The sequence below is a fragment of the Saccopteryx leptura genome, chromosome 4 (genome assembly GCF_036850995.1).
Source record: "Saccopteryx leptura isolate mSacLep1 chromosome 4, mSacLep1_pri_phased_curated, whole genome shotgun sequence".
In the NCBI taxonomy this organism is placed as follows: Eukaryota; Metazoa; Chordata; class Mammalia; order Chiroptera; family Emballonuridae; genus Saccopteryx; species Saccopteryx leptura.
The window spans coordinates 34,957,250-34,981,983 of NC_089506.1; the positions used below are offsets into that span (position 1 = coordinate 34,957,250).

The following is a 24,734-nucleotide window of genomic DNA, read 5'->3' on the forward strand; positions in this document are numbered from 1 at the left end:
CTAACTGGTTTGCTTGGAAGTTGGCCAATATCTCAGATCCTCCACAGTTCTTGACAATATGTAGGAGATTTAAATAAAAAAGCAAATAAATAGCTATCAGAGTTCAGCACAGAAATGCCATTTTCAATCCATTTTTCATTAAAAACTATGTTATATGTTATTTACATAAATGCAGCATGGGTTTTTTCCTTAGGTTAAAATAAAGATTTGGCATAATTTTGTTATTTATTTTAATGACAATTTTAAAAACATAAAAGCCATGTTTTTCTTATGCATATAGATTTGTATTATATGTATGTATATATACACAAATATATTGGGGTATGTGCTTATATTCATGTTTTGAAAAGTCAAATCAATCCTGCATTGCTTAATCACGTTTTATAGACTTAATCTTAATTTCATATACAGCATTATGATGTGTCATTTGCCTCTATTCCAGAATATTGGAAAGAAGATGACCTGCCAAGAGTTCATTGCAAACCTTCAAGGGGTTAATGAGGGTGGTGATTTCTCCAAGGATCTACTGAAAGTAAGCCCTGATCTATTTGTTTTTAAAATATACTTATGTTTATATTTCCTATGTATCCATATATATTTCTATCAGACAGGCTAAGGATTACATAGTATATATTTTCTTTTTTGCTTTGGTTTTATTGTTGATATTTTGATTAGATCTTGTTCTTGATGCATCAGACTGCAAAGTACCCTTCAATTAATAGTTCCAGAAAGTCAACATTATAGTCAGGCATGCAGATAGTAATAAATAGATTTGGAATAAATGTGATATAAGGACTTGGTGGGCAGTTTTTGATTTATTTGTAAGCAGCCTGTCAGAACTTGAGAAAGGTCACAAAGGTACATTCACTATGGAAACAAACAAAAAAAGCATTTGCACACTCTCTTGGAAGTTCAGACTGTTCTCAGTTCTTAGTCACAGCGCCACTCAGGTTGTCTCTGAAAATGAATTAATTTAAATCTAAGTAATTGTAGAATGCCTGAATTGTTTGCACTTGGTTTTTTATTGGTAGCAGTCAGCATGTTTTTTTCTTATCATCAGATTGTTTTCAAGGAGACGATTTGAAATTCACAACATTCTGCAGCAGCATAAGTGAGATGTGCATTTGATCAAATGCAAGACACTGATTGATAATGGATGTGACTATTTTAGAAGTTCAGAATAAGATGTGTATGTTAGAGTGTGACTTTTAGAGTTGTTTGTTTCTAGCCCTTTTTAAAAATTTTGTACATATGTTTTTGAAATCATTTCCTTTGAATGACTTTGCTAATAAGGGTGACACATTTGAATTATGCCCAATATAGAAATGCACCAGTTACATGATAAGTCCTTAATTATGTTTTATATGACTTTTAAACCATATAAAAATATAGAATAGAGTTCTGCTAGTTTTAGAAAGACATATATACTTTGGAAAAAGAAAGAAATTATACAAATATGGTATAATGAGAGTCTTAGTCTTTCTGACTTTAATTGCAGTTTGTTAAAATGTTACATTATGAAAAAAACAGGAAGAAAAGTAGCTTCAGCTTACTATTAAGGAAGCTTTTTAAATTGAGGTATAATTGACATACAGCATTATATTTGTTTCAGGTATACAATGTAATGATTCACTATTAGTATCTATTGCAGAATGGTCACAATAAGTCTAGTTAATCATCTGTCATCATATATAGTTACAGAATTTTATTTTCCTGTGGTGAGAACTTTTGAGATACACTCAGCAACTTTTAAATATATAATACAGAATTATTAACTATACTCACCATGCTGTACATTACATCCCCATGACTTACCTTATTTTATAAGTGGAAGTTTGTACCTTTGACTCCCTTGACCCATTTTGCTCACTGGCCTACTCCTGCCTCCAGCAACCACCAATCTGTTAAAGGAAGGTGTTTTTTTTTTTGTTTTGTTTTTTTAAGTTGCTTCTTTATAGAGCAAATGCTGCATTTCTGAAGCTACAATTTAATTCCAAATGCGAATGGGAAATGAAAGGTGTTGGGTTGTGACACGATGAATACGTTCTGCACCTTCACTGGCGCTATACTGTAGATACAGATTAACAAGTCTGTGTTCAGTCTAGCTGCATTAGCATGGAAAATAATGGAGTCTTTCTAAGAGAGGACTTGTGAAGCTGTTATCCAGTTATGTCAGAAATGAAAATTGACAGGAACATTTTTCATTGGTGAAGCTTTTAGATTTTAGTGGTAGGCTTATGGTAACATGTGCGACTGTGGGTAAATTATTGGGCAGCTTAGGGCGTGTTGGATGGAGCTGTCTGAAACCAAATGTAGTTACCGTCCAGTCCAGTGGCCACCGTTCACCTTGGGTAAACACGTTCTTTGATTTACTCTGCCAAGAATTTGCTGGGTGATTTGTTGCAGTTGTACAATTGAGATCATGTTCACAAACCTTAGGGAAGAAAATATGTATTATACTATTCTTTATTTACTGTGGGAAGATGACAGGGAAATGGCACTGAAAAATGACCATGGTGTTTAGCATGGAAATTGTCAAGCAAAATATCGATTTCCTTTCATAGCAAAGTCTAGCCACTCACAGCCCAAGACGAGTTTTTCATTTCAGTAGGAGTCTGGATTTTACTGCAGATTTGAGCAAGAAAAGGTTTTCTTCAGGTCATTTTGTTTTATTTCTTCTATATATATGGCTATTTGTTTCCCCTCCCCTCCTCCATGACTCTCCTGCCTCCTCCCTTCCCTTTCTCCCTCTGTCTCTATTTCTTTCTCCTGTCACTTATGTTTTCTTTAGCTAGCTCTTGATTCCTTGCTGAAATTAATTATTGAGTGGAATGTTAATTTGAATTTTGGGGGAAATCTGATTATACACATGCCACACAGACAGATACACATATGCATACAGATAAACACAAAACATGGGACCATCTTATAGGTTCTGGGTGACCCCTTTCTTCTCCTACCTCCTCTCTAACTTAAAACATTATGTACATGTACTAATGTTTAATTTATGAGGTAAGGTGCTTAATTTACATGTACTGAATTGAAGCTTTTATTGTTACATATTGGCCTTATTACTTTTAGATTTCCTTACATCAAAAGTAAAGTTTGTACTTATGTTTGTTGTACAGATTTCTTTGGACTGGAAGTAATATTTCAACTCATGTCTGTGGTTCATTGTTGTATGGCTGGTATTTACTGAAGGTGTACTGTGCTCATCAGGTGTTTTGGACTTGGAGAACATTCTGGAACCAAAGAGGTTCCTATCCCCAGAGATCACCAACTACAAAGAAAGACGGAAGGTTCTTTCTCCCTTAAAATAAACCGTCATTCCAGATTAAAATGAAAGTATAAACTGAGTGCTGCTGTTCTTAAGAGAAGTGGTTATGGGGGAAAAAAAGATCTTAACATGCTTAAATGAGAAACTTGTTTAAACATTTAACTCAGAGACTTTAGTTAATATTTTGTTTTAAACTTGCCTTAGACTACATTGAAGGAATAGATATGTTGAGCTTCTTTTTTTTTTTTTTTTTTTTACAATTCACAATTCCACTGTAGTTTCCCCTTTTACTCAGATGAACTAAAAAGAATCCTGAGTGCTCTCTGCAAGTAAGAACTTTCCCCCACCAGTTGCTTAGACTATAAGTTACAGATATCTATAGTATAAAGTGGAATAAGTTGAATATCAAAGGACAACTTTGGATGGAATATTATTCTTTGATGCTACTAACATGGAGGTACTATGGAGAGTTTGGTTTTAAACTAGTCTTGGACTCTTGAAAATCCTTTGAGAAAGCAAATTGGTTGTTATGCTCTTTAAAGACCCCAAGGTGATCCTGGGATATGAATGGAGATATGAATTATTTGAAGTGACTAAAAATCCCTGGGTAGGAACAATTCTTGCCCCGTGTGTACCTGCTTGCCTGAGTTTTCTCTGGACAGTCTGAGGTCAGAGCTCAGGACCATGAAGTGTGGGTATTTCAGCCTTGGTCCAGCAGGTTCTTACAGACTCTTGACCCTGTTAGCCTGGGCATCTCTTCTATCCAATCCTTTCGGGGCTGATACCAAGGAACTAGAGTGTTGGCATGTCGTCCTAGGGATGTTTCTGAAACTCTTTGTAGAATAAGCCTTCAAAATTGTCCTGAATATTTCCCTGTCTTGTGCTCAAAGTGTAGCACCTGTTCTTTTGTCTTCCTGTTCCCTAAGTTTTACTTCTTCTGAGTTTCCTATGAGCCTCTATCCTTACTTTTAACAGAAAAGTTGCATCCTTATCTTCAGCCCAAGCTGCTTTTCGTTTCTAACTCTGGTGGCTGATAAGCCTCCATTTCTTGTTACATAGAGGGAGAGACTTGGGGACTCGGGATGTAATTATTTAGAAGGAAAATAGCTATTTCAAATTATATTTACAGGAAAGAAGGAAGGAAACAATATGAAGTAAGATAAGAGAGGAGCCAGTGAAAAGTGGCATAGGGACATATTGGGGCAAAGGTCAGTTATTGGCTGCACACTAATTACATTTTGAGGACATCCAGACTGAAGATTTTGGCATGAAATATGAAACCCTAGTTGTTTCTTATCCCAGTTTTCCTATTGTCGCCCATCATTTCATACACAAATAATGTTCTTAATATTTTTATCCTCTTTGTAATTAGGTCTTCATAGTTATGTGCCAAAAAGAATTAGAAAAAAAATATTAACTAAAATAATCTCTAATTTCTGAATATTTGCATCATCTTAATGATAGGACAGACACAACAAACCTTAACACCCAAGTCTTTCAAAATGATTCTAACATAACTAAAAAATAAAATAATGTAATGTGAAGAGTGTTTTAAAACATACCTCTTCCGCCTGACTGGGCGATGGTGCAGTAGATAGAGCGTTGGACTGGGATGCGGAAGACCCAGGTTCGAAACGCCGAGATTGCCAGCTTGAGCACGGGCTCATCTGGTTTGAGCAAAGCTCACCAGCTTGGACCCAAGGTCGCTGGCTCCAGCAAGGGCTTACTCGGCCTGCTGAAGGTCTACGGTCAAGGCACGTATGAGAAAGCAATCAATGAACAATTAAGGTGTTGTAATGTGCAACAAAAAACTAACAATTGATGCTTCTCATCTCTCTTCGTTCCTGTCTGTCTGTCCCTGTCTGTCCCTCTCTCTGACTCTGTAAAAAACAAAAACAAAAACATACCTCTTCCTAAATCTGTATAAGTACACAGATAGCTTTAATAATAATTCTAGTTAAAAGGCAGTCTTACTAGAAATCATTAAAAAGGTAAATAAATCTTGCTTGGGCAAGTCAATAACATACCATGCTTTCAAGCTTATGATTAGATGTTTGACTTTACAATATTCTTCAGAAACTTAATTTTTTGGTAGAAATTGCTTGCTTCTATCTCCTTTACTTGAGAATTTATTAACTTTGAAATTAGCTTGCAGTCAAGGGAAAACCAAAAGTTTTTTTACTCTCTTAAGTTTGTAGTTACTGGTGACAAAAGAGAGAGAGAGAGAGAGAGAGAGAGAGAGAGCGCATGCTGTGTGTGTTTGTTCCAGTGCAGGGTAGGAAGGGAGAGTGGCAGATAAACTGAAAAAATGCAAATCAGTGTGCCTGGCTTAGTAGAATTTGCATGCTTCATTCCATTAATGGAATGATAAATAGCAGTGAATTAAATTGTTACATATATATTCTGTTGGGTGGAATCACAATAAAAGTTCTTTCTTATTCTGCTGCATTTGTTTGTCCTTGTTTTCCCAAAGGAAAGAATTTAGGTGAGGTTCTTTTAAAAGTAGTTTCTAAGAACATATAGATTACCTGCATCCATTCCTTAATATATGTACTTGGCTGAAAGTATTATATGTTTTGTTTTAAATGCAATTTTTTCATTTGGCATTTTTAGGGAAATATCATTTGTAAAGATGATGGAGAAATTAGCCAGGATGGTAACATTTAAACAGTCTCAAAAGGTCAACAACAATAACAACAAAAGGACACATTTTAAATAAAGATTAATGTGTCTTGTTGGACAAGGAAGAAATAAAGTAGGAAATACAGCATCCATCCAGGGTCATAACCATTAGTCTTTTTAATGTATTATAGTTGGATATAAGGGTAAGCAAAAAAAAAAAATCAGCCATTAAAGAGTTAGAGATAAACAATTTTTATACACTTAAACTCCAAAAAAGATTTGTTTACATAGTGACAGTAAGAGCTATTAAGATTCTTCTAAAAAAGAGAAAGCAAAGTCAGCCCAGCTTTCTCACAGAGTTCAATTTACCTATCTCATCTGACCCTTTCAGCCAGGGAGAAGACTGGGAATTTAACACGACAATTCCCCTACTTTTCTTTCTACCAAAAGTCTGACCTTAAGCAACATTCTCCTCTATTTTTTGTTCTCTTCTTTCATCTTTGCTTCCAATATTATCAGTGAGTACAAGTATAAAGGGAAAGCTGAACAAGAATGGGTTTTATTAATATCAGAACTTCGGTATGGCATTGCACTATAGTTTTGCAAATATTATTGTTGGAGTGAACTGGGTAGAAGGTGAGAGAAATCTATTGTTTCTTACATACTGCATGAGAATGCCCTGGCCAGATAGCTTAGTTGGTTAAAGTGTCCTCCTGGTGCACCAAGGTTATGGGTTGGATCCCTAGTCAGGGCAAATATGAGAATCAGCCAGTGAATACATAAATAGGTAGAAAAACAAATTGATGTTTCTCCCTCCCTCCCTCCCTCCTCTACTTCTCCTCCTTCCCTCTTCTCTTTCTTTCTAAAAAAGGAAAATCAATAAACAAAAATTTTTAAAAACCTTCACGTCCCTAGCCATTTGGCTCAGTGGTAGAGTGTCCACCTGGTGTGTGGGAGTCCAGGGTTCAATTCCCAGTCAGGGCACACAGGAGAAGTGCTCATCTGCTTCTCCACCTTTCCCCCCTTTCTTTCTCTCTCTCTTCCCTTCCCGCAGCCATGGCTCGATTGGCTAGAGTGAGTTGGCCTTGGGAGCTGAGGATGGCCCCATGGCCTCTGCCTCAAGCACTAAAAAAAAAAAAAAAAAGAAAAAGAAAAAGAAAAAAAAATGGCTCCTGTTGCAACAGAGCAAAGGCCCCAGTTGGGCAGAGCATCGCCCCCTACCTAGTGGGCTTGCTGGGTGGATCCCAGTCGGGGTGCATGCAGGAGTCTGTCTCTGCCTCCCTCCTCTCACTAAAAGAAATCCCCCAAAACAAAAACAAACCTGCACATGCATCTACATTTATCTAAATACAATTTTCAATGAAAAAGTCCACACACACCAAAAAAAGGCAGTTTCTTTCCATTCAGCCAGAGACTTTTATGTATCGTGTAAAAATTAGCATAATGAAATTCCATTGCTCTTGGCCTTTCTTTCATATTGCTGAATGTCATGATCAACAGCTTAGATATAACTGTGTAGCAGCATTAAGGACAACAGTGTATTGAGAAAAAGGCAATGGAAGTTATTTTCCAGAGTTGAGAGCTGGAAAGTCACATAAATCTGGGGTGGTTTTTTTTTTGGTTTTTAATTATTTCTGTTACTCCAGATGCTGTGGAGAATTGTTTGGAAGGAAAAGGGAGTAGAATTGGAAAAGGTGGGAAAGAAATGGTTGCAATTGTCCACCAGAAGAGGAATGGTGGCTTAGATGTGGGTGGCAACTGTATTGAGGGAAATATATTAGCTATGGAATTATTTTGTGCTCATTACTAAAGTTTCTTTTGCAAAACTCTTTTCCTAGATTGCCTCTCTTTCTCTATCACCTGTATTGTAAACTAACGGTTTTCAACCAGTGTTGCCACAAGCATCTTAACACATTCAATACCTGATTATTTGGTCAGGGGCACTGACCTCTTTTTCTTAGATTGTCAAATAGAGAAGTGACAACAGCCAACACAGCAATAGCTGTCCAGTGGGAAGAAATCAAAATTATGCTTATTTCGGGGGGGAGTCAGATGGGTAAAAAATATATGTTTTGATATGCCACAGAATTTTAGTAATTAATTTATGTGTGCCCGGAGATGAAAAGGGTTGAAAATCACTGTTCTAACCGCCATTGTTTCTTCTGAGTTAGTATTGGATCTGTGAAGCCAGTGGAATAGAGGGCTCTGTGGTGGAGTGGAATAAGTAGTGTCTGCTCTGGAAAGTAAGCCCAATATTTTACCTGGGTCAGGCCACCTCACTGTTTTCTCATGTATAACATGGGTAATACGACCTCCTCCAAGAGTGGTTATGACGGTTAATGCAATTCTGTGTGTTCAGCGGCAGATACTGGTCATCTAGAATGCGTCCCAGGGCGCCTAGTGTGAGCTTGTTTTCCCAGCACCGCTCCAGTTTCCGTGACGGGGCTCTGAGGCTCTTGGTGATGCTAGTGACTAGTGACCGAGCCTTTGAGTAGTAATTCTACCTCTTGGTGCCTTAGTTTCTTTGTAAAATAAGATATTGGGGCTGTGCCCATAACTTTAAGGTTTTCAGTCCAGGCTTCTGTGGCCCACGGTACCACCTGGACCGGAACTTCTTGTTTTGTTTTTCTGTTGTGCTCAAACTTACCCATGCAATGTCTTTTGAGCAAAATATTCCTTGGCAAAGTAGTAGTTACCAAAACACTATGCGTGATCTTTAAGGATCTTTTTCTTTCTTTTTTTTTTTTTTTTTTTTGTATTTTTCCAAAGCTGGAAACGGGGAGAGACAGTCAGACAGACTCCCGCATGCGCCCGACCGGGATCCACCCGGCATGCCCACCAGGGGCGACGCTCTGCCCACCAGGGGGCGATGCTCTGCCCCTCCGGGGCGTCACTCTGTTGCGACCAGAGCCACTCCAGCACCTGGGGCAGAGGCCGAGGAGCCATCCCCAGCGCCCGGGCCATCTTTGCTCCAATGGAGCCTTGGCTGCGGGAGGGGAAGAGAGAGACAGAGAGGAAGGAGGCGGGGTGGAGAAGCAGATGGGTGCTTCTCCTGTGTGCCCTGGCCGGGAATCGAACCCGGGACTCCTTGCATGCCAGGCCGACGCTCTACCACTGAGCCAACCGGCCAGGGCCTTTAAGGATCTTTTTCAATTGTCATTTATTTCTTTGTAAATTCAAGTCATCTCTCTCAAGTTATTTTTTATATCTCTCAAGTTTTAACTTTAATTTTTTTTTATTGATTTAGACAAAGAAGTGTGTACTTAAAGAGTAAAAGTTCAGATTTAAGTCCAAGAACATTACCTTGGTTGTAGCAGCATTCTCAAAGGGTTACTCCTAAAAAATCACATGCAGAAGCAGCAGGCCCCATCTGAAAAACGTCTGAACTTCTTATAAATGAAAATCCTCAGTGAAGTCTCGGAAATACTTGATCTGAGTTATATTCGGAGTATGCAGTTGAAAATAGGAACTTATGGATGGTATTTAAGTGTAGCTAAAAAAAGAGCATCAACTGTTGCCTAGAGTAGGTGAGTTCTTTCAGAGAAGGTCATGGAAACCTGGTAGCAACAGTATCTAGGGAGGGGAAGTGCTTGGATGCTTATTCCGATGGAAGCAGGAGAGCCTTTTAAGAGAAAAGCTATGTTAGCAAGCTTTTAAAGAGAAAAGCTTTAAAGGTTCTGGCATAAAATATGGAATACCGCTTTTCTCGGTGAAACGAATCCAGCTGAGTTGTGATAAAAGGTTCGCGGTGCATTCCTGCTCGCTGTCCCCATGGAAATCTGGAGGTCCGCCGTTGCTTCCAGTGACGTGCTCGGCGTGCACAGAATAATGATGCTCCCTTTGGAATGATTCAGACCCTGAATGAAAACTGGTGACGATAATGAGGATAATACTTTGAAGTAGCTGAAGACCCACGAATCATGTTGATGCTTTAAAAAAAAAAATCTATTACAAAGAAGTCTGTTAGAACATTTTGACAGAATAGATGCTTTTTAAAAAGTACAAACAGATTATTAAACAAAAAGAAAGAAAAAACGTTTGACATGGGATGTAGTAATCACTAAGGGTACTGTCATGGAATATTAATAATTTCTAGATAGATTCAAGTTTTAGTTTGATCGTGAAGAAGTGCTACAGAATTTCATATTCAGATGCATCCACAGATGTTAGAATGTGTCTTTACACCATTTTTAAATGTCATGACATAGTCCATCAAGGTTGCTGCTTCTCACTCAAGCTTGAACATGTAATATTGATATGAATGTAGTGTGAATGCAGTGGGTCGCTTTGTGAATTTAAACCATTTTCCTTTGGGTATGATATACGGGTGGGGATTGGGGAGTGGGTGGGAGTTCCTCAGGGCCAATGCACTTCTATTAACAGGCCTACAGTCCAATGGCAAATGAACTATCATAGCAAATGTCCCTTCCTAACCATTAAGGATGCATAGAAACAAAGGTTTTTTTATTATTATTAAATTTATTGAAGTGACATTGGTTAATAAAATTATATAGGTTTCAGGGGTATAATTCTATAATGCATCCTCTATATACTTACTGTACTGTGTCTTCACCTCCTCAAGTCAAGTGTCTTTCCGTCACCATCCAATCCCCCTATACTCTCTTCCACCTCCCCCACCTCCTTTTCTTCTGGTAATCACCATACTGTCGTCTGTGCCTATGGAAACAGACTTTAATTTAAAAGCATTTGTATATAACTGTACAGGAAAAACAAATCTATAAAGGAAAACAATGTGCCTTGGGATTGTATTAATGCTTCACTAATGTAAAGGTCAGTTATCTAAAAAAGACTGAAAAAGTTGAAAACACATAATAAAAGTCACCCTGAACAGCCAGAATAAATGGGTATTACAGCGTTTATATAACAAACCTTATAAATTTTATTCTGACCCTCATATATGGCCTATTTTTAATAATAACTAAATTTCAAAAATTTGCCCCAGTCTTTTCCCCTGGAGTATCCTAAGCAAATGGCCATTTAGACACAGGTGAATACCAATGTACAAGTAGCTGCTTAAAACTGGGGGGTGGATAAGAAATGATGACATCGGATCATTTATAGGAAAATGGTGGGATCTTGATAACATTATACGAAGTGAAATAAGTAAATCAGAAAAAACCAGGAACTGCATTATTCCATACGTAGGTGGGACATAAAAGTGAGACTAAGAGACATTGATAAGAGTGTGGTGGTTAGGGGGGGGAGGGGGGAGGGAAAGGGGGAGGGGGAGGGGCATAAAGAAAACTAGATAGAAGGTGACAGAGGACAATCTGACTTTGGGTGATGGGCATGCAACATAATTGAATGACAAGATAACCTGGACATGTTATCTTTGAATATATGTATCCTGATTTATTGATGTTGCCCCATTAAAAAAATAAAATTATTTAAAGAAACCCCAAAAATGGGGGCTGGGCCAGACCTGCCACTGGTCCTCTCTGAGCCAGGTCCTCGCCGACAAGGCAATAGTCACGTCCAGTGGGTTTTTCTAAAACAAATTTAGACCTTAAGACCACCAAGGGACATCAAACATTTAGGTTTTTCCTAACATTTTAAATCAAACTATTTTAAGTCAATTATTTTGAAGAAACAGTTTTTTCCCAGTTAGCTGACCACCAAGGGACATGAAACATTTAGGTTTTTCCTAATATTTTAAGTCAAACTATTTTAAGTCAATTATTTTGAAGAAACAGTTTTTTCCCAGTTAGCCATGAATTAGAAGGATAAAGTTGGGGTTGGGGTGCTGTTAGTCAGCTATATGGACATTCTCAAGAAGTGATTTGCAAATGAGATGTAAAGAAAATGAAACCTTGAAAAACACCGGGTCTCCAAACTGAACAGCTAGAGTTGTTTTGACAAAGGGCAGGAAATCTATGTCCTCAGTAGCTTCTCAGAGAATGGCTGAATTATAGCCCAGCAGAGAGTAATGGATGTACTTAATGAGTCATCAAAAATGTTACATTACATTTACTTAATTTGATTAAGGAGACAGGATGTGTGAAATAGATTTGGAAAGCTTGCCAACAAGATTATTTTATGAAGACTTTGGCATTTAAAGAAATTAGCTTCTATCAGAAAATCTGCTAATATAGAATAATTTATCTCTATACCCAAAAACATTCTTGAACTGCATTCCCTCTCAGTGTTGGGTTTTCTTTGTTGTTATTTTAGAGCTTTCTATTTCTTTTAGTTGTTGTAACATTGGCCCTTCCCTCAGACTTTTCACAGATAGCAGATAGCTTTTGTGCCGTGATGTCGCTTTCTCAGAAACACCAGCAAACATGTCTCCCCAGACCTCTCAAGGATGAGGCTGGTACAGGAGCCTTCCTCTTTGCACTGTGCCTCATGGTCAATGTAGACACATATTCCTGTGCTGCTTCCTCATCATCTCGCTGGAATGCCTGTGAGAATTCTGCTACCTTCACATTCGTTCCCAGATGAGAACACCGCTATGTTCATTTCATCACACTGCCATTTGAAGACCACCAAGGGATGTCAGTGCTTACTGCTGGCACAAGCCATTTCACTATGAGGTTGCTTAATTCTAGAAGCAGTTACGCCTTAAGAATGCAACATAGATAAATTGTTACTCTCCTTTTCCTCTTTTTCCTTTCACTTCCAGAAGCATAAATCAGAGGTAAATCTGTGTACTCAAAATATAACCTTCAAGGGTTATTATTTGCATTTCCAGTTGCTAGTCATATGTTGTAGACTTAGGCAAAAGAGACATCTTTGAAAAGAGTTATGGATAGGTAAATTCAGTACTCGTATCCACCTATAACCACATCAAAATTTCAACTAAACTACAGAACAACTATCATTCAGAACCGCCTGAAACCTAGCTGAATGAAGTCCCACAACTAGGGATTGAAAGAAGCCACATCAAGACTGAAAAGCAAAGTTCTTTGTCAGTTGCATTATAGTCTGATCTATAAACATGTCATTTTAAGTTTTGTCATTTACAGACAGTCATTGTTTTACTCTGATGCATTTGCAAATAGGTTTCCTCTTAAAGATCCATGGAAAGGACTCTGACTTACTCTAAGATAGAGTTTTCTAAGAGTAAGTTTTCAGATCATACCTTTAAACTGGGTTCAGATTTATTTCTTAGATTTCTAAGGAATAGCCAGATGTATGGAAATACTGGCAAATGATCTGGACAACGAAGAATTGATCATATGGGGCTGAATGAACTGAGGATAATTATTTTTATGACTTTGTCCAAAATATTGATTAAAAATTTTTTTTTGTTTTCCACATATAAAGAAACTTATTTCTTAGAGCAGTTTGGTAAATTATACTTTTGTAAGCAATACTGAAGCATGTATATTTTTATTCCTACCTGATTCCTCTAGAATATGGAAACTCTTAATGAGTATTATTTAATTTTCATGGCAATATGGTTGTTTGTATGAATTCAACGAGAATCTGTTCTCTTTATAACAGGATAATTGGAAACTGGTTTTATTAACCAAGACTTTGAGTGGCATGTCATGTTTAAGAGACCTGCATAGACTCTAGATGTCGCCAGAAAGCTTTAAGGAATTAAGATTGACTTTAGGGGCCAATAAAAGCCCCTGGAAAAAAACCCCTGGGACCTTGCTTATTTACATAGTTCATTGCAGTCTTTCCAGGTAAGGAATGAAGAGCTGGCAAAGATAGAACCTCAAGGTGCTTGGGGGCATCAAGAACTTGAGGAATTTACCCAAATCTGTGGGTATTGCAGGCAAAGTTGGGTGGCAGCTCTGTGGCCTGGCTTCCTCCTCTGAAGGATTAAAGTTCAATCTGCAGCCTGACCTGTGGTGGCTCAGTGGATAACGCGTCGACCTGGAAATGCTGAGGTCACCGGTTCTAAACCCTGGGCTTGCCTGGTCAAGGCACATATGGGAGTTGATGCTTCCAGCTCCTCCCCCCTTCTCTCTCTCTGTCTCTCTCTCTCTCCCTCTCTCTCTCCTCTCTAAAAATGAATAAAGAAAAAAAGAAAAAAAAAGATTAAAAAAAAAAAGTTCAATCTGTAGACTCCTTATGAGATTCCAGCAAAGCAGACTTAAGAGACCCTATATGGTCAATTGCTATTCTTATTTTATTTATGCTAATAATCAAGCCAAATTTATTGAAACTAGACTTATGCAGTAAATAGTCTTCATTTGATTATCTTTGAGAAAAATGATGATTTTAGGGAGAGAAATTGTGTTTCCATAGAGTCGATACTAACAGTTGTGGAAATTAAATTCTAGTTCAGTTAATTATCTTTCATATTTTATTTTTCACCTATAACTGGACTGGATCCTGAATTTTTGGCTATCACCCTTCAAACTAATGTTTCATTTACTTCCGATCCTTTGATTTAGAGTTACTAAGAACTAAAACTTTTCAAAGCCTTGCAATTGCAAATGTCAGCTAAAGGACATAATATAAACTTGAGAAAAATCACCACAACACCTCACCCTTAAAGCATCTCAATTACGATGCGGTGTTAACCATGCAGAACTCACTCACCTGAGCAGCTGATAACATCATCAGACACATTCAAAGGGCAGACAAGGAGGATCTGTTGGCTAGTTCCTGCCCACCTTCATTCCAGCTAAAGAAACTTTGAGCCTCACGTCCAGAAATCTCGACTGACGGCCGCACAGACCCAGAAATGGGTTTTTAATTTACTCTGATCATTAACCTCTTTTTCCCTCTGTTTTCATAGACATGCTTTTTATTAAATACCTGATTGCTTGCATGAAAAGGAAAGAAAGAAAAGAGTTATGGATTCTGAGACTATGTAAATTTTGGATTATTTGTCACTTGTGCGTGATCTCCCCCTGCCCCTATTCTTAAGGGCAGAGACTGTGCTTGTTGGTCGCAGTATCCCTAGCATAATTCCAGAAATGATTTAAGTTTTATATAAAACACAGTGATTTCTGACCGTAGATGGGCTTTGTGAGCTCACGTGAACAATTTTATACTGTATATAGAATTGTGAATATATATATTGATATAATTGTTTTGGGGGGGATCCATAGCTTTAATCAGATTTTCAGAAGGATCTTTGTTCCTCAGAGTATTGAGAGCTGTAGCCCTGGGACTCTCCCAGAGTGGAGATTGTGCCTTGTATTTCAGTAACAATAAACAAGCGTAGGGTTTCCCTGTCACTGAAGTACTCAGCACAGTCACCGAGGCCCTGCTACGTGCCGGACTCTGTGTGGACTCAGGGGAACAGCCCTGAATAAGACAGACCAGGCCGTGCCCTCAGGGAGCTTTGAATTTGGTAGGAAAACAAACATCAGACCCAGAATTACACAGATTATGAAATGTTTTATTCAAAATCGTATCCTAACTGTGTTAAGGTACAGACACATACTTGATGCTTCTGCCGTGTATGGCAGAAGTCAGGAGCTGGATCCAGGTGAAGTCTGATAGGACGTGTGCGTTCCTGTTTTGGGAAAGACTGTGCTAACTATACCAGGGAAAGTAAAGGTGAGGAAGACATGCATAGTGCCCTGAAGGAATCTCTAATCTAGTGTAGTGTTTCCCAACTCTGACTGCACATTAACATCATTTGAGGTGAGGGGAGAAAAAGCAGGCAGCTGACATATTCTCAGATGGAAACTGCTAAATGGTACAGATACTTCAGAGAAAGGTCTTGAACTTTCTTATAAAATTACCCTGTGATCCAGCAACTCAAGAAAAATGAAAGCATATGTCACAAGAGTATTCATAACAGCTTTATTCATAATAGATCTGGAAAACTGGAAAGGACCCAAATGCCCACCAGCAGATGGACGGATAAAACCATGTGATAATAAAATGGAACGGATGGCCATTACACGCCACATTGAGACGCTTTATACAAATGTTTGCGATGCATGATCTTGTTATATGAAGTACTAGTATAGGCAGAAGTAACCTGTGGCAAGGGGAAAAGGTCAGCAGCGGTATACTCTGAGGGTGTGAGGATTGGAATTACCTGGGTGTATGGCCAATAGTCACGGCCATCGTTGCAGGTGCGTGCAGGTTCTCATTGGACTCAGGTGGACAGTAAAGAAACAGCGGAGCTGAAAAGGGGTGGGCCATCCCTTTATTCTAGCCTTGCAACCAGCCAGCGAGTGAAAACAACACACAGGGCACCAAAACCCACTCACACATTCCCTGGTTCCACAACCAGGAGAATCTTTTCCGTTCTTTTTAGAATCAAAGCCCCCCCACCACCAGTCTAAGTCCCCTCTGGTTCCCCATCTGCCAACATGGCTTCTTACTCTCTGCACAAACTGGCTTCTCCTTCAGCACCCTGCCATCTTGGCTGCTTCTTCCTTCTCTCTAGCACTCTTCCTCCCTGCTCTCACTCTGCAAAAACGTGGCCTCCTTCTTCCTCCTTTCTCCTTTTTCTTCCAACTCTTTGGCGCAAAAACCCCTCCTCCAGCACACATTAGCATAACAATGGCCCTTCCCAAGCAGGAAGGTAATTAGCGATTTCACCTGGGCAGCATCATTCACGTGGGCAGCACCATTTTCAACAAAGTGAGCATAAAAATCACATTTTACAAACTTATTTTGCCTAACACTGGGAGTAAGTATGTAGGAAACTATTGGGGTGATGTTAATATATGTGTGTGTGTGTGTGTGTGTATTAGCTTAAATCACTAGCCCAAGTGCCCTTGGAGCTCAGACCTGGCCTTTATTTTTTATTAATTTATTGGGGTGATATCAAGATTATATAGGTTTTAAGTGTACATTTCTATGATACATGATCTATATGTTGTGTGCTCACCACCCAAAGTCAAAACATCTAATATTTTTAAATATTGGGGAAAATGTTACTATCAGAGCTATGAACAAAAACTCAATGTCTTCTCCCTCCTCTCCCGACCCCCCAATAATTACAGATCTCCAGGGCTAGAGCCCATGTGCATTCTAAAAAGCTCTACAGGTGATTCTGATGTCCTCTGAGATTTGAACTATTAAGTAGAATAAAGTACAAAAGAAAGCATATTCGTTTTCTATTGCTGTTGTAACATTACCATAGACTCAGGGGCTTAACACAGTACAGATTGATCACCTCACCATTTTGTCAGTCAGAGGTTTGGGTTGGCCTGGAGTCTTTTTTTCTGCCCCAGGTTTCATAAGATAAAGTCAAGGTGTAGGCAGGTTTATGTTCCTTCCTGGAAAGTCTCAGGGTGAAGCCCCAGCCGAGCTCTTTCAGGTTATGGGCAGGAATCAGGTCCATGTGGCTGCAGGACTGAGGGCACATTTCCTTGTTGGCTCATTCTCAGCTTCTAGAGGCCACCGCAGCTTGTGGTTTCCGGTCCCTTCCTCTGTCTTCACGTCCAGGACTGACAGGTCGGGTCCTCACCCTTTATCGGCCTCTGACCCCTTACTGCTTTGTCTATCCCCTGAGTCACAGTTTTGTCTTCTTCTTATGCTTTGAAGAGTACATTTACTTAGAACCCCGGCCCCCAGATAATCCAGAATGTTCTTTTTGTATTAAGGTCAGCTGATTAACCTTAATTCTATCTGCAGAGTTCCTTCCCAGCAGTGCCTAGATAGGTGTTTGATTAAATAACCAGGGGATGAGAATCTTGGGAGGTGGAGGCAGCATCTTTAGAATCCTGCCTACACAAGAGAGGTACATATAAAATGGGGAGGGCTCTCCGAATAAAGATGAGCGACTTCCAGCAGGGGAGCATCTGGGAAACTTCCTGCAAAGCAGTAGCATTTACTTGTCATTTAAGAGGCTGCTCTGATGGATACGATGGAGCCTGAATTGGGGGGGAGGGCGTGTAATAGTTTAAGTGCCCATGTGGAGAAAGATGAGGTGACCATGTATCATATGCTCAGTACAGCCCCTGGCCCCATGACTGCTCTCTGTGTGTTTTAGTTATTCTTTGCACTGTGCCATTCCAGCCATTGTAGCATACAGACGTGTTTTTTTTAAGATCTAAGTAGAAAAAGATAGGAAGAATGTCAAAAAGTAACACACTTAATATGTAGAAATATTATCTTTAAAAGGTCTGGAGCAGTTTTATAGTGTGGTTTTTGTATCACTTTCTCTTTGGCTGTCAGACTCTATGAATCTAAAGAGTTTTATTTCCATATTGCTAAACTTCAGAACTCCAAATCTATGGATGAAAACCAGGGAATGTGGCCTTCCGTAAAAGTATACCACTCTTCCTTCATACTTCTCACAGTACTGAACTCTGCCCATTGTTGGTGGACTCCGTACCCTGCTCCATGTGGATGACAGTATCAGTACGATCTCAGCTTCTCCGGGAGACCCTGTGGCCCTGGGCATCTATCAAAACACTACAGCCTTATCAGCCGATTTTATTTTCTAAGTTATTCCACATAAAGGAAAAATCCCTTTGTATATGCATAGATTACTTTGAACACTTATCTTCCTTTTTACCTATTTATTTATAAGCTTTTAGAAAAGATTGTGTATACCTTTTTATTTTGAAAAGCATGTATGGGCCCTGGCCGGTTGGCTCAGCGGTAGAGCGTCGGCCTAGCGTGCGGAGGACCCGGGTTCGATTCCCGGCCAGGGCACACAGGAGAAGCGCCCATTTGCTTCTCCACCCCTCCGCCGCGCTTTCCTCTCTGTCTCTCTCTTCCCCTCCCGCAGCCGAGGCTCCATTGGAGCAAAGATGGCCCGGGCGCTGGGGATGGCTCTGTGGCCTCTGCCTCAGGCGCTAGAGTGGCTCTGGTCGCAACATGGCGACGCCCAGGATGGGCAGAGCATCGCCCCCTGGTGGGCAGAGCGTCGCCTCTGGTGGGCGTGCCGGGTGGATCCCGGTCGGGCGCATGCGGGAGTCTGTCTGACTGTCTCTCCCTGTTTCCAGCTTCAGAAAAAAAAAAAAAAAAGAAAAAAAAAAAAGAAAAGCATGTATGCATCTGTACAAAAAAAGTCTTACAATGTCTCCTGCCAACCTTTTAAAAGTACAAAGGCTGTAACTGCCAATGGTCATTTTTATTCAGCCTTTTAAAGGATGTGTCCATAAGGGCTAAAATAATGAAACCAGCACAGCTGGCTGGTATTTTGAAAGCTGGGTAGGAGAAATAGAATTCAAAAAGGAAGGTATGGTGGCAAAAAGCCAAGGGGCCTTTTAATGGGGATCCACAAATGTCGATTCTCTTGCGTGACTCACAATTTGCTCTTCACACCTCCAGGGCCACTTAGCACTCAAGAGTCTTTCCAAACCTTTCTTCCTATCACTGGCCAGTGTGTGTTTCCTTTCCTTTCCTTCCCACCTTCCACCCAGATCTGACGGCCTGGTCATGAGGAGTAGAGAGGCCAGCCAGAGGAAGCCCATTCTTCTTCTGGGTTACTTGTTACTAGCTTGGAGAGGAGAAAATAGTTCTTCCTGGGGGTTGCTTTCTGTGTTCTGAGTAAATAGTGTACAAGCAAGTCATACAGTAGTTAATTTAGCTAGTTATCACCCACAAGGGAAGCACGGCTGTCTTCACCATGTAGCCATCTTCCTGTCCCCATCCTGCCATGATCTCCGATGGTGGCTTATTAAAGCTTTATGCTTTCCTGCTCAGAGGTACCGGAAACTCTTCCTGATTTCCTCTTTCACCATTGGCTTTCCACACTTTAATATATATACAAAGCTACGTTTTCTGGTAGCTCAAACAGGTTGTTGTAGCTTTCACTTATTTTTTTCTATAGTTCCACAGTGCTGCTGCTGCTGCCTTTGAATGTATGTGTGTGTGTGTGTGTGTGTGTGTGTGTGTGTGTTCCTTGTTCGTTCACCACTCAGTTGCATATTTTTTTTCTGTTGGCAAAATTGCGTTAAAAAAATCTATGAAACCAAATCTTCAGAAACTCTTATGGGCAATTTCTTTAGATTCTTATGTTTTCCTTATTTGTAATACTTAGTTGAAAGTTTCCAGTAAAGATCCTTCCATGCCGTTAACTTCCAGTAAGTGGTGTATTTTTTATGAAAAGGCCAGACTTCAATTTATGGTGTGTTTTTACATTATCATTATTAAGAGTGGAGAATTGTCTTTGAGAAACCGTTTTTAACCTTAAAAAATATCAACAGGTTTTTAAATTTCACTTTATTTCTTAGCAAATAGGGGAATGAGCGGACTACAGGAATTGGGTAGTCATTCTAGGTAAGTCTCCAAGACCATGTGACTTGTCATCTGTCATTGTGGAGAATATAAGAGGCCTGATTCTGCTCTCAGCCTCCTAAAACTCGAAAATTGTCAGTATCTATCATCCCCTGAAAGGTGGTTCTTAACTTGGAAAATGGAAAATTTAATGACTCTAGGCTATAATTCTCGGCTGTGAAATGTTATTATTGAGGATGGTTGTGACCAGCTCTTTGTCTTACTAGGAAATAGACCAAAAGAACTAAATTGTAGAGTTTAGCCAGAAATAAGTAATTCCAGTAATTTTCATTAGAATAACTAAACCCTGGAGTAGATCACCAAAATGATGTAATATCTAGGCCTATTATTAAAAATAGGATAAATGTCAATTGCATTTTGATTCCTAGGTGGTCAAGGCCTACCTGAGTTAGAGTGGGAGTCAGGGTTCACCAGTGTTTTAACAAAAGCATAGGCATGAAAATATGCAAAGCGTGACCGGGTGGTGGCACAGTGGACAGAGCGTTGGACTGGGACAAGGAGGACCCAGGTGGAAACCCTGAGGTTGCAGGCTTAGGCTTGAGCGCAGGCTCATGCAACTTGAGTACAGGCTCACCAACTGGCTTCAGTGTGGGATCATAGACATGGCCCAAAGGTCACTGGCTTGAGCAAGGGGTCACTCACTCTGCTGTAGCCCCTGGTCAGGGCACATACGAGAAAGCAATCAATGAACAACTAAGATGCCACAACGAAGAATTTGATACTTCTCATCTCTCTTTCTTCCTGTCTGTCTGTTCCTATCTGTTCTTCTCTCTGTCTCTCTGTCTCTGCCCCCCCAATATATATACACAATTGTATATATTTTCAAAGACTATGTTTATATTTTAGGTATAACATTACATTGTTATGATTATAAAGGATATTTTTTCATGCTTGCTTCTTGCTTGTGATATTCTAGTGCCACGGCTATAAGCCTGACCATTCTGATTTAAGTGTGTACAGGTCTGTGCAGCAGACTTATTTTTATGTTATTTATTCATTTTTAGAGAAAGAGAGACAGACAGAGAACAGAGGAGGAGCAGGAAGCACCAACTCCCATATGTGCCTTGACCAGGCAAGTCCAGGGTTTCGAACTGGGAACCTCAGCGTTCCAGGTCGACACTTTATCCACTGCACCACCACTGGTCAGGCTAAGTGCAACAGATTGAAAGCCCATCTGTCTTCATGACTTTGGGCTATATTGGGTTTCTAAAAAGACCACGGGGGGAAATAGGATGAAATATCAAAAACACGTTTATTGCAGGGATATCAGAAGACCAGTCCAAGAAATTAGAATAAAAGGTAGAATGCCCCTCTGTTCTCTTGCATTTGCGATTCCTTTTTATATCTTCCCTCTAATAGGCCTCTCAAATGCAAATCACCAAAGCTTTCCAAGGAAAAAAGTGAAAAATGATAAAAGCTTATTTTCCTCATTGGCCTTTTGGTAATGTGTTTACACCTCTTTCATCCTGGTTTTCTTAAACACTTGTTTAAATACACCCTACTGGTTGGTCTGCTGCTTAAAATCATTTACTTTTCATGTAGGTTCCACTTTTTCCTTGAGGACTCCGCCTGCGTTTTTCTTCTGTTTCCGACAGTCACAGTTCCATCTATGGGAACTGGATGGCAGAGCATTTTTCTTTTATGGTAAAATTAGACGCTGCAATGCATCGAAGCCCATATTGTTATATTGCCACTGATTCCGGTAGATAATTTTAGCACAAGATTAGGTTTTAGGATGTTACATTTTAAAGGTACCGGTTTATGTAGCTAGTGCCAACATATAATTGTAGAGTTTCTGCATGAATTATTGCACAGCTGCAGTGTTTGTAGAGTATTCCATGTTTTCCAAATCCTTTGTTTGTTTGTTTTTAATTCTAGGATTTTAATATCAGATAAAATTGGCTCCTGTGAGTCACGGATATGAAGTGGGAATCAGGATAGAAACAGGCAGTGGGGGAAGAGCCATGTACTCTTGGAGTCTCATCATCTTGGGTCAAGTTCTGACCCTGCTATTTAACTGGCTTTATGTACATTGGGCAAGTTGGTGATGCATTCTGAGGCTCCTTTCTCCGTCTGCAAAAGGGAGATGATGTTACTTTATTTGAACAGTTGTTGTAAAGATTCAATTAGATTACATATGTCAAAGTGGTTAGCGCATCCTCTGGCTCATAACTAGTGTCTGTAAGCCTTCTCCTGCCCATTTGTTCTAATCTACCTCTGGCTCAGTGTTTTGTTGTCTAAGATTTAAAAAACAGACAACAGGAAATACTCAGTCCCTTTTGATAATTGAGCCTGATAATCCTTGGTGTTTTTCTTCCTTTCAGTCCTCCATTTATTGTAGACTGGGTGCCAGCACATCTTTCTGGAAGATCAGGTGAACCCTCTGCTCTTGGGGAGGCCCTCAAACTAATTCACACTCCGCAGAAACCAGGAGACACCGGGAGACCCAAGGCAGTGCTGCTCCCGACAGAGTGAGGGGGTGCGGGAGGGTTTAGGTTGGCCTCACAGGGGAAGGTGCAGGGACGTTTAAGCAAACTCAGGAGGTGCCTGGTGGTGCCATTTCACTGAGATTAGGAATACAAGAATGTTTTTATTAGAGCTGGAGGTAATCTTCAAAGTCTCTCTAGTCTGATAACCCTGAATTTGTAGATGAGGAAACCTAGGAACTTAAGAGTTGGCTCGAAGAGGAGTTGAGACTTATTCGAGGTCACGCAGACTCTCCCTGCTTCTAATAGACGGGCAGTCATTTGATTGCTGGAAGAGGCCCCAAAGAGCGGCACTCAAGGCTTATGTGTTCTACTTGAGAATTTTGCACATGAAACACCAAGGTATTTTCTGTCTCTGCAGCAGGAGCAGGTCACTGCAAGCTGTCAGGATTGAGGAGGAGGAGTTGTGAAGCGGTTGGGAAAAGGGGAACTGAGGTCAGTCTCTGAGGAGAGAGCGAGCAGGTGGCCAGACCGAGGGCTGGTAAGGGCAGTGGGGGGGACCAGCCCAGTGACCGCAGCGGAGCTATCGGTGTGGAGCCGGTGCCCGTCAGGCCGGTCACAGATCGGAGATGGGAGCAGGACGCAGGGAAACAAAGCTGAGTGACGTGGATGTGGGCTCTGGACAGAGCAGCAGCGCAGACAGTGGCTGTGGAGGTGGCCCGACGACCTCTCCTGTGGGTGGCCTGCCTCCACTGCTCCTTGCCGTTTGGCTGGTATTGTCCAGTTTGTTTCTCTGAGCATTTTCATGAAGAAGAAAGTTACCAAGCAGTCTGCCCTCCCAGATTTGATGTTACATTATTTGGGGTCTTTTGAAATTTCTTATTTCAAGAACTTAGGTTCTGAAAATAGCTAACAGTGTTCATTTCATCTAGTCTCTTGTTTTCTTTAAAAATATTTACATTATATTTTTTTGCTACTAAAAATAGCATGAATTAGAGTCCTGTGACCATGTTAATTAACAGTGATAGATACTGGATTTATAAAATGGACTTCTTATCTATAGACCAAAAGACGCATGAAAAATGGAAGTTGAAAACATAAATTGAACTATATTATCCTCTTTTTCATTTCCAACTGTATAATAAAACAGATGTTTTAGGACATTTTATAGTTCAGCATAGAGTTCAAACAAATGCACTATATTTACATTTGATGTTTTCTAAGTTTGCATGAAACGTTCATGATATTTCAGCAGCATGCCTGTAAGTAATAATTAAGCATAAGAACATCCATTTTTTTCCCCTTATATATCCTAGTCCTCTTTCTTCCACAAAGATTTGATTATTTCCTAGTCTTTGTTTCCACTGGGAGAATTATATGTCTCCTTCTTTTCAATTATAACTGAGCATAGTTTGCAATCTAAATGAGTTTTTCAGTTGCTTAATATTGTCTTAATTATATTTATTGTGAAATTTTCATCCATTTGAATTTCTCCTAGTTTTCCATATGTTCCTTCCACGATGATTTTTAGGCATTGACCTTGTTAATTAAATTATTAGGTAAAACCAGCCTTTGGTCTGAGTTCTGAGCAACCTGCAATACCTTGATACCTAAGGTTCTTCCTATAAGGAAAAGCATCATTCTTAGGGTGTTGTTGGCTTTAAAAATATATTAAAAGACACAGTTTTTGTTAAGAGATGAGAATTTTTTATAGAACATTTTTGGGGGGAGGCAGAGTTGTTGAAGATTTCTTATTTTTGAGTAGAGCTTAATTTTGCCATTTTTTAGCAATCCAAGACCGTTTCTGGTAAATGATCGCTTCATTAAAGGAATCTCAAACCCTTCAACCTGGATGATGTTTATAGCTCTCATGGAGCCATTATTTGAGGACTAGTATGAGTCTTCATTTTGGTGTTGAGGGCAAGGGGCCGGTTTAGCATTCACACCTACTCATGTTATGGTTTAACCTATGATGGAATTCACTTTTCCAATAATGATTAGACTTTTCAAAATTGAATGTGTAATATGTGTGTAGACCCCCTCTATAAACATGGGTTACCGTGTAGATTCAGATGTGCCATTTGGTGGATGGTGTCCCCAGGAAAAGCGACTACATAGAGTAAAACATAATAGATCGGCCCTGTTGATCTTGGCAGTGTGGGTGTCATCTAATCATAGATCATTAGAGTTGTAAGTCACCCTTCAGGTGATCCTGCTGACCCCTCATTTGACAAGTGAGGAAATGGTTTTCAGGGAAAGACTGT

The 24,734-nt window shown here is 39.8% G+C and overlaps 1 protein-coding gene across 6 annotated transcripts in view; it reads left to right on the forward strand.

Annotated features, from left to right (window-relative positions):
- Positions 1-24,734, forward strand: part of PSD3 (pleckstrin and Sec7 domain containing 3) — a 597,461-nt gene that overhangs the window by 370,178 nt on the left and 202,549 nt on the right. For all 6 annotated transcript variants that reach the window (XM_066380473.1, XM_066380474.1, XM_066380475.1 and 3 more), the window contains one exon: positions 443-532. In XM_066380473.1, the coding sequence (XP_066236570.1) occupies positions 443-532 (90 nt within the window). The remainder of the gene's footprint in view (positions 1-442; positions 533-24,734) is intronic.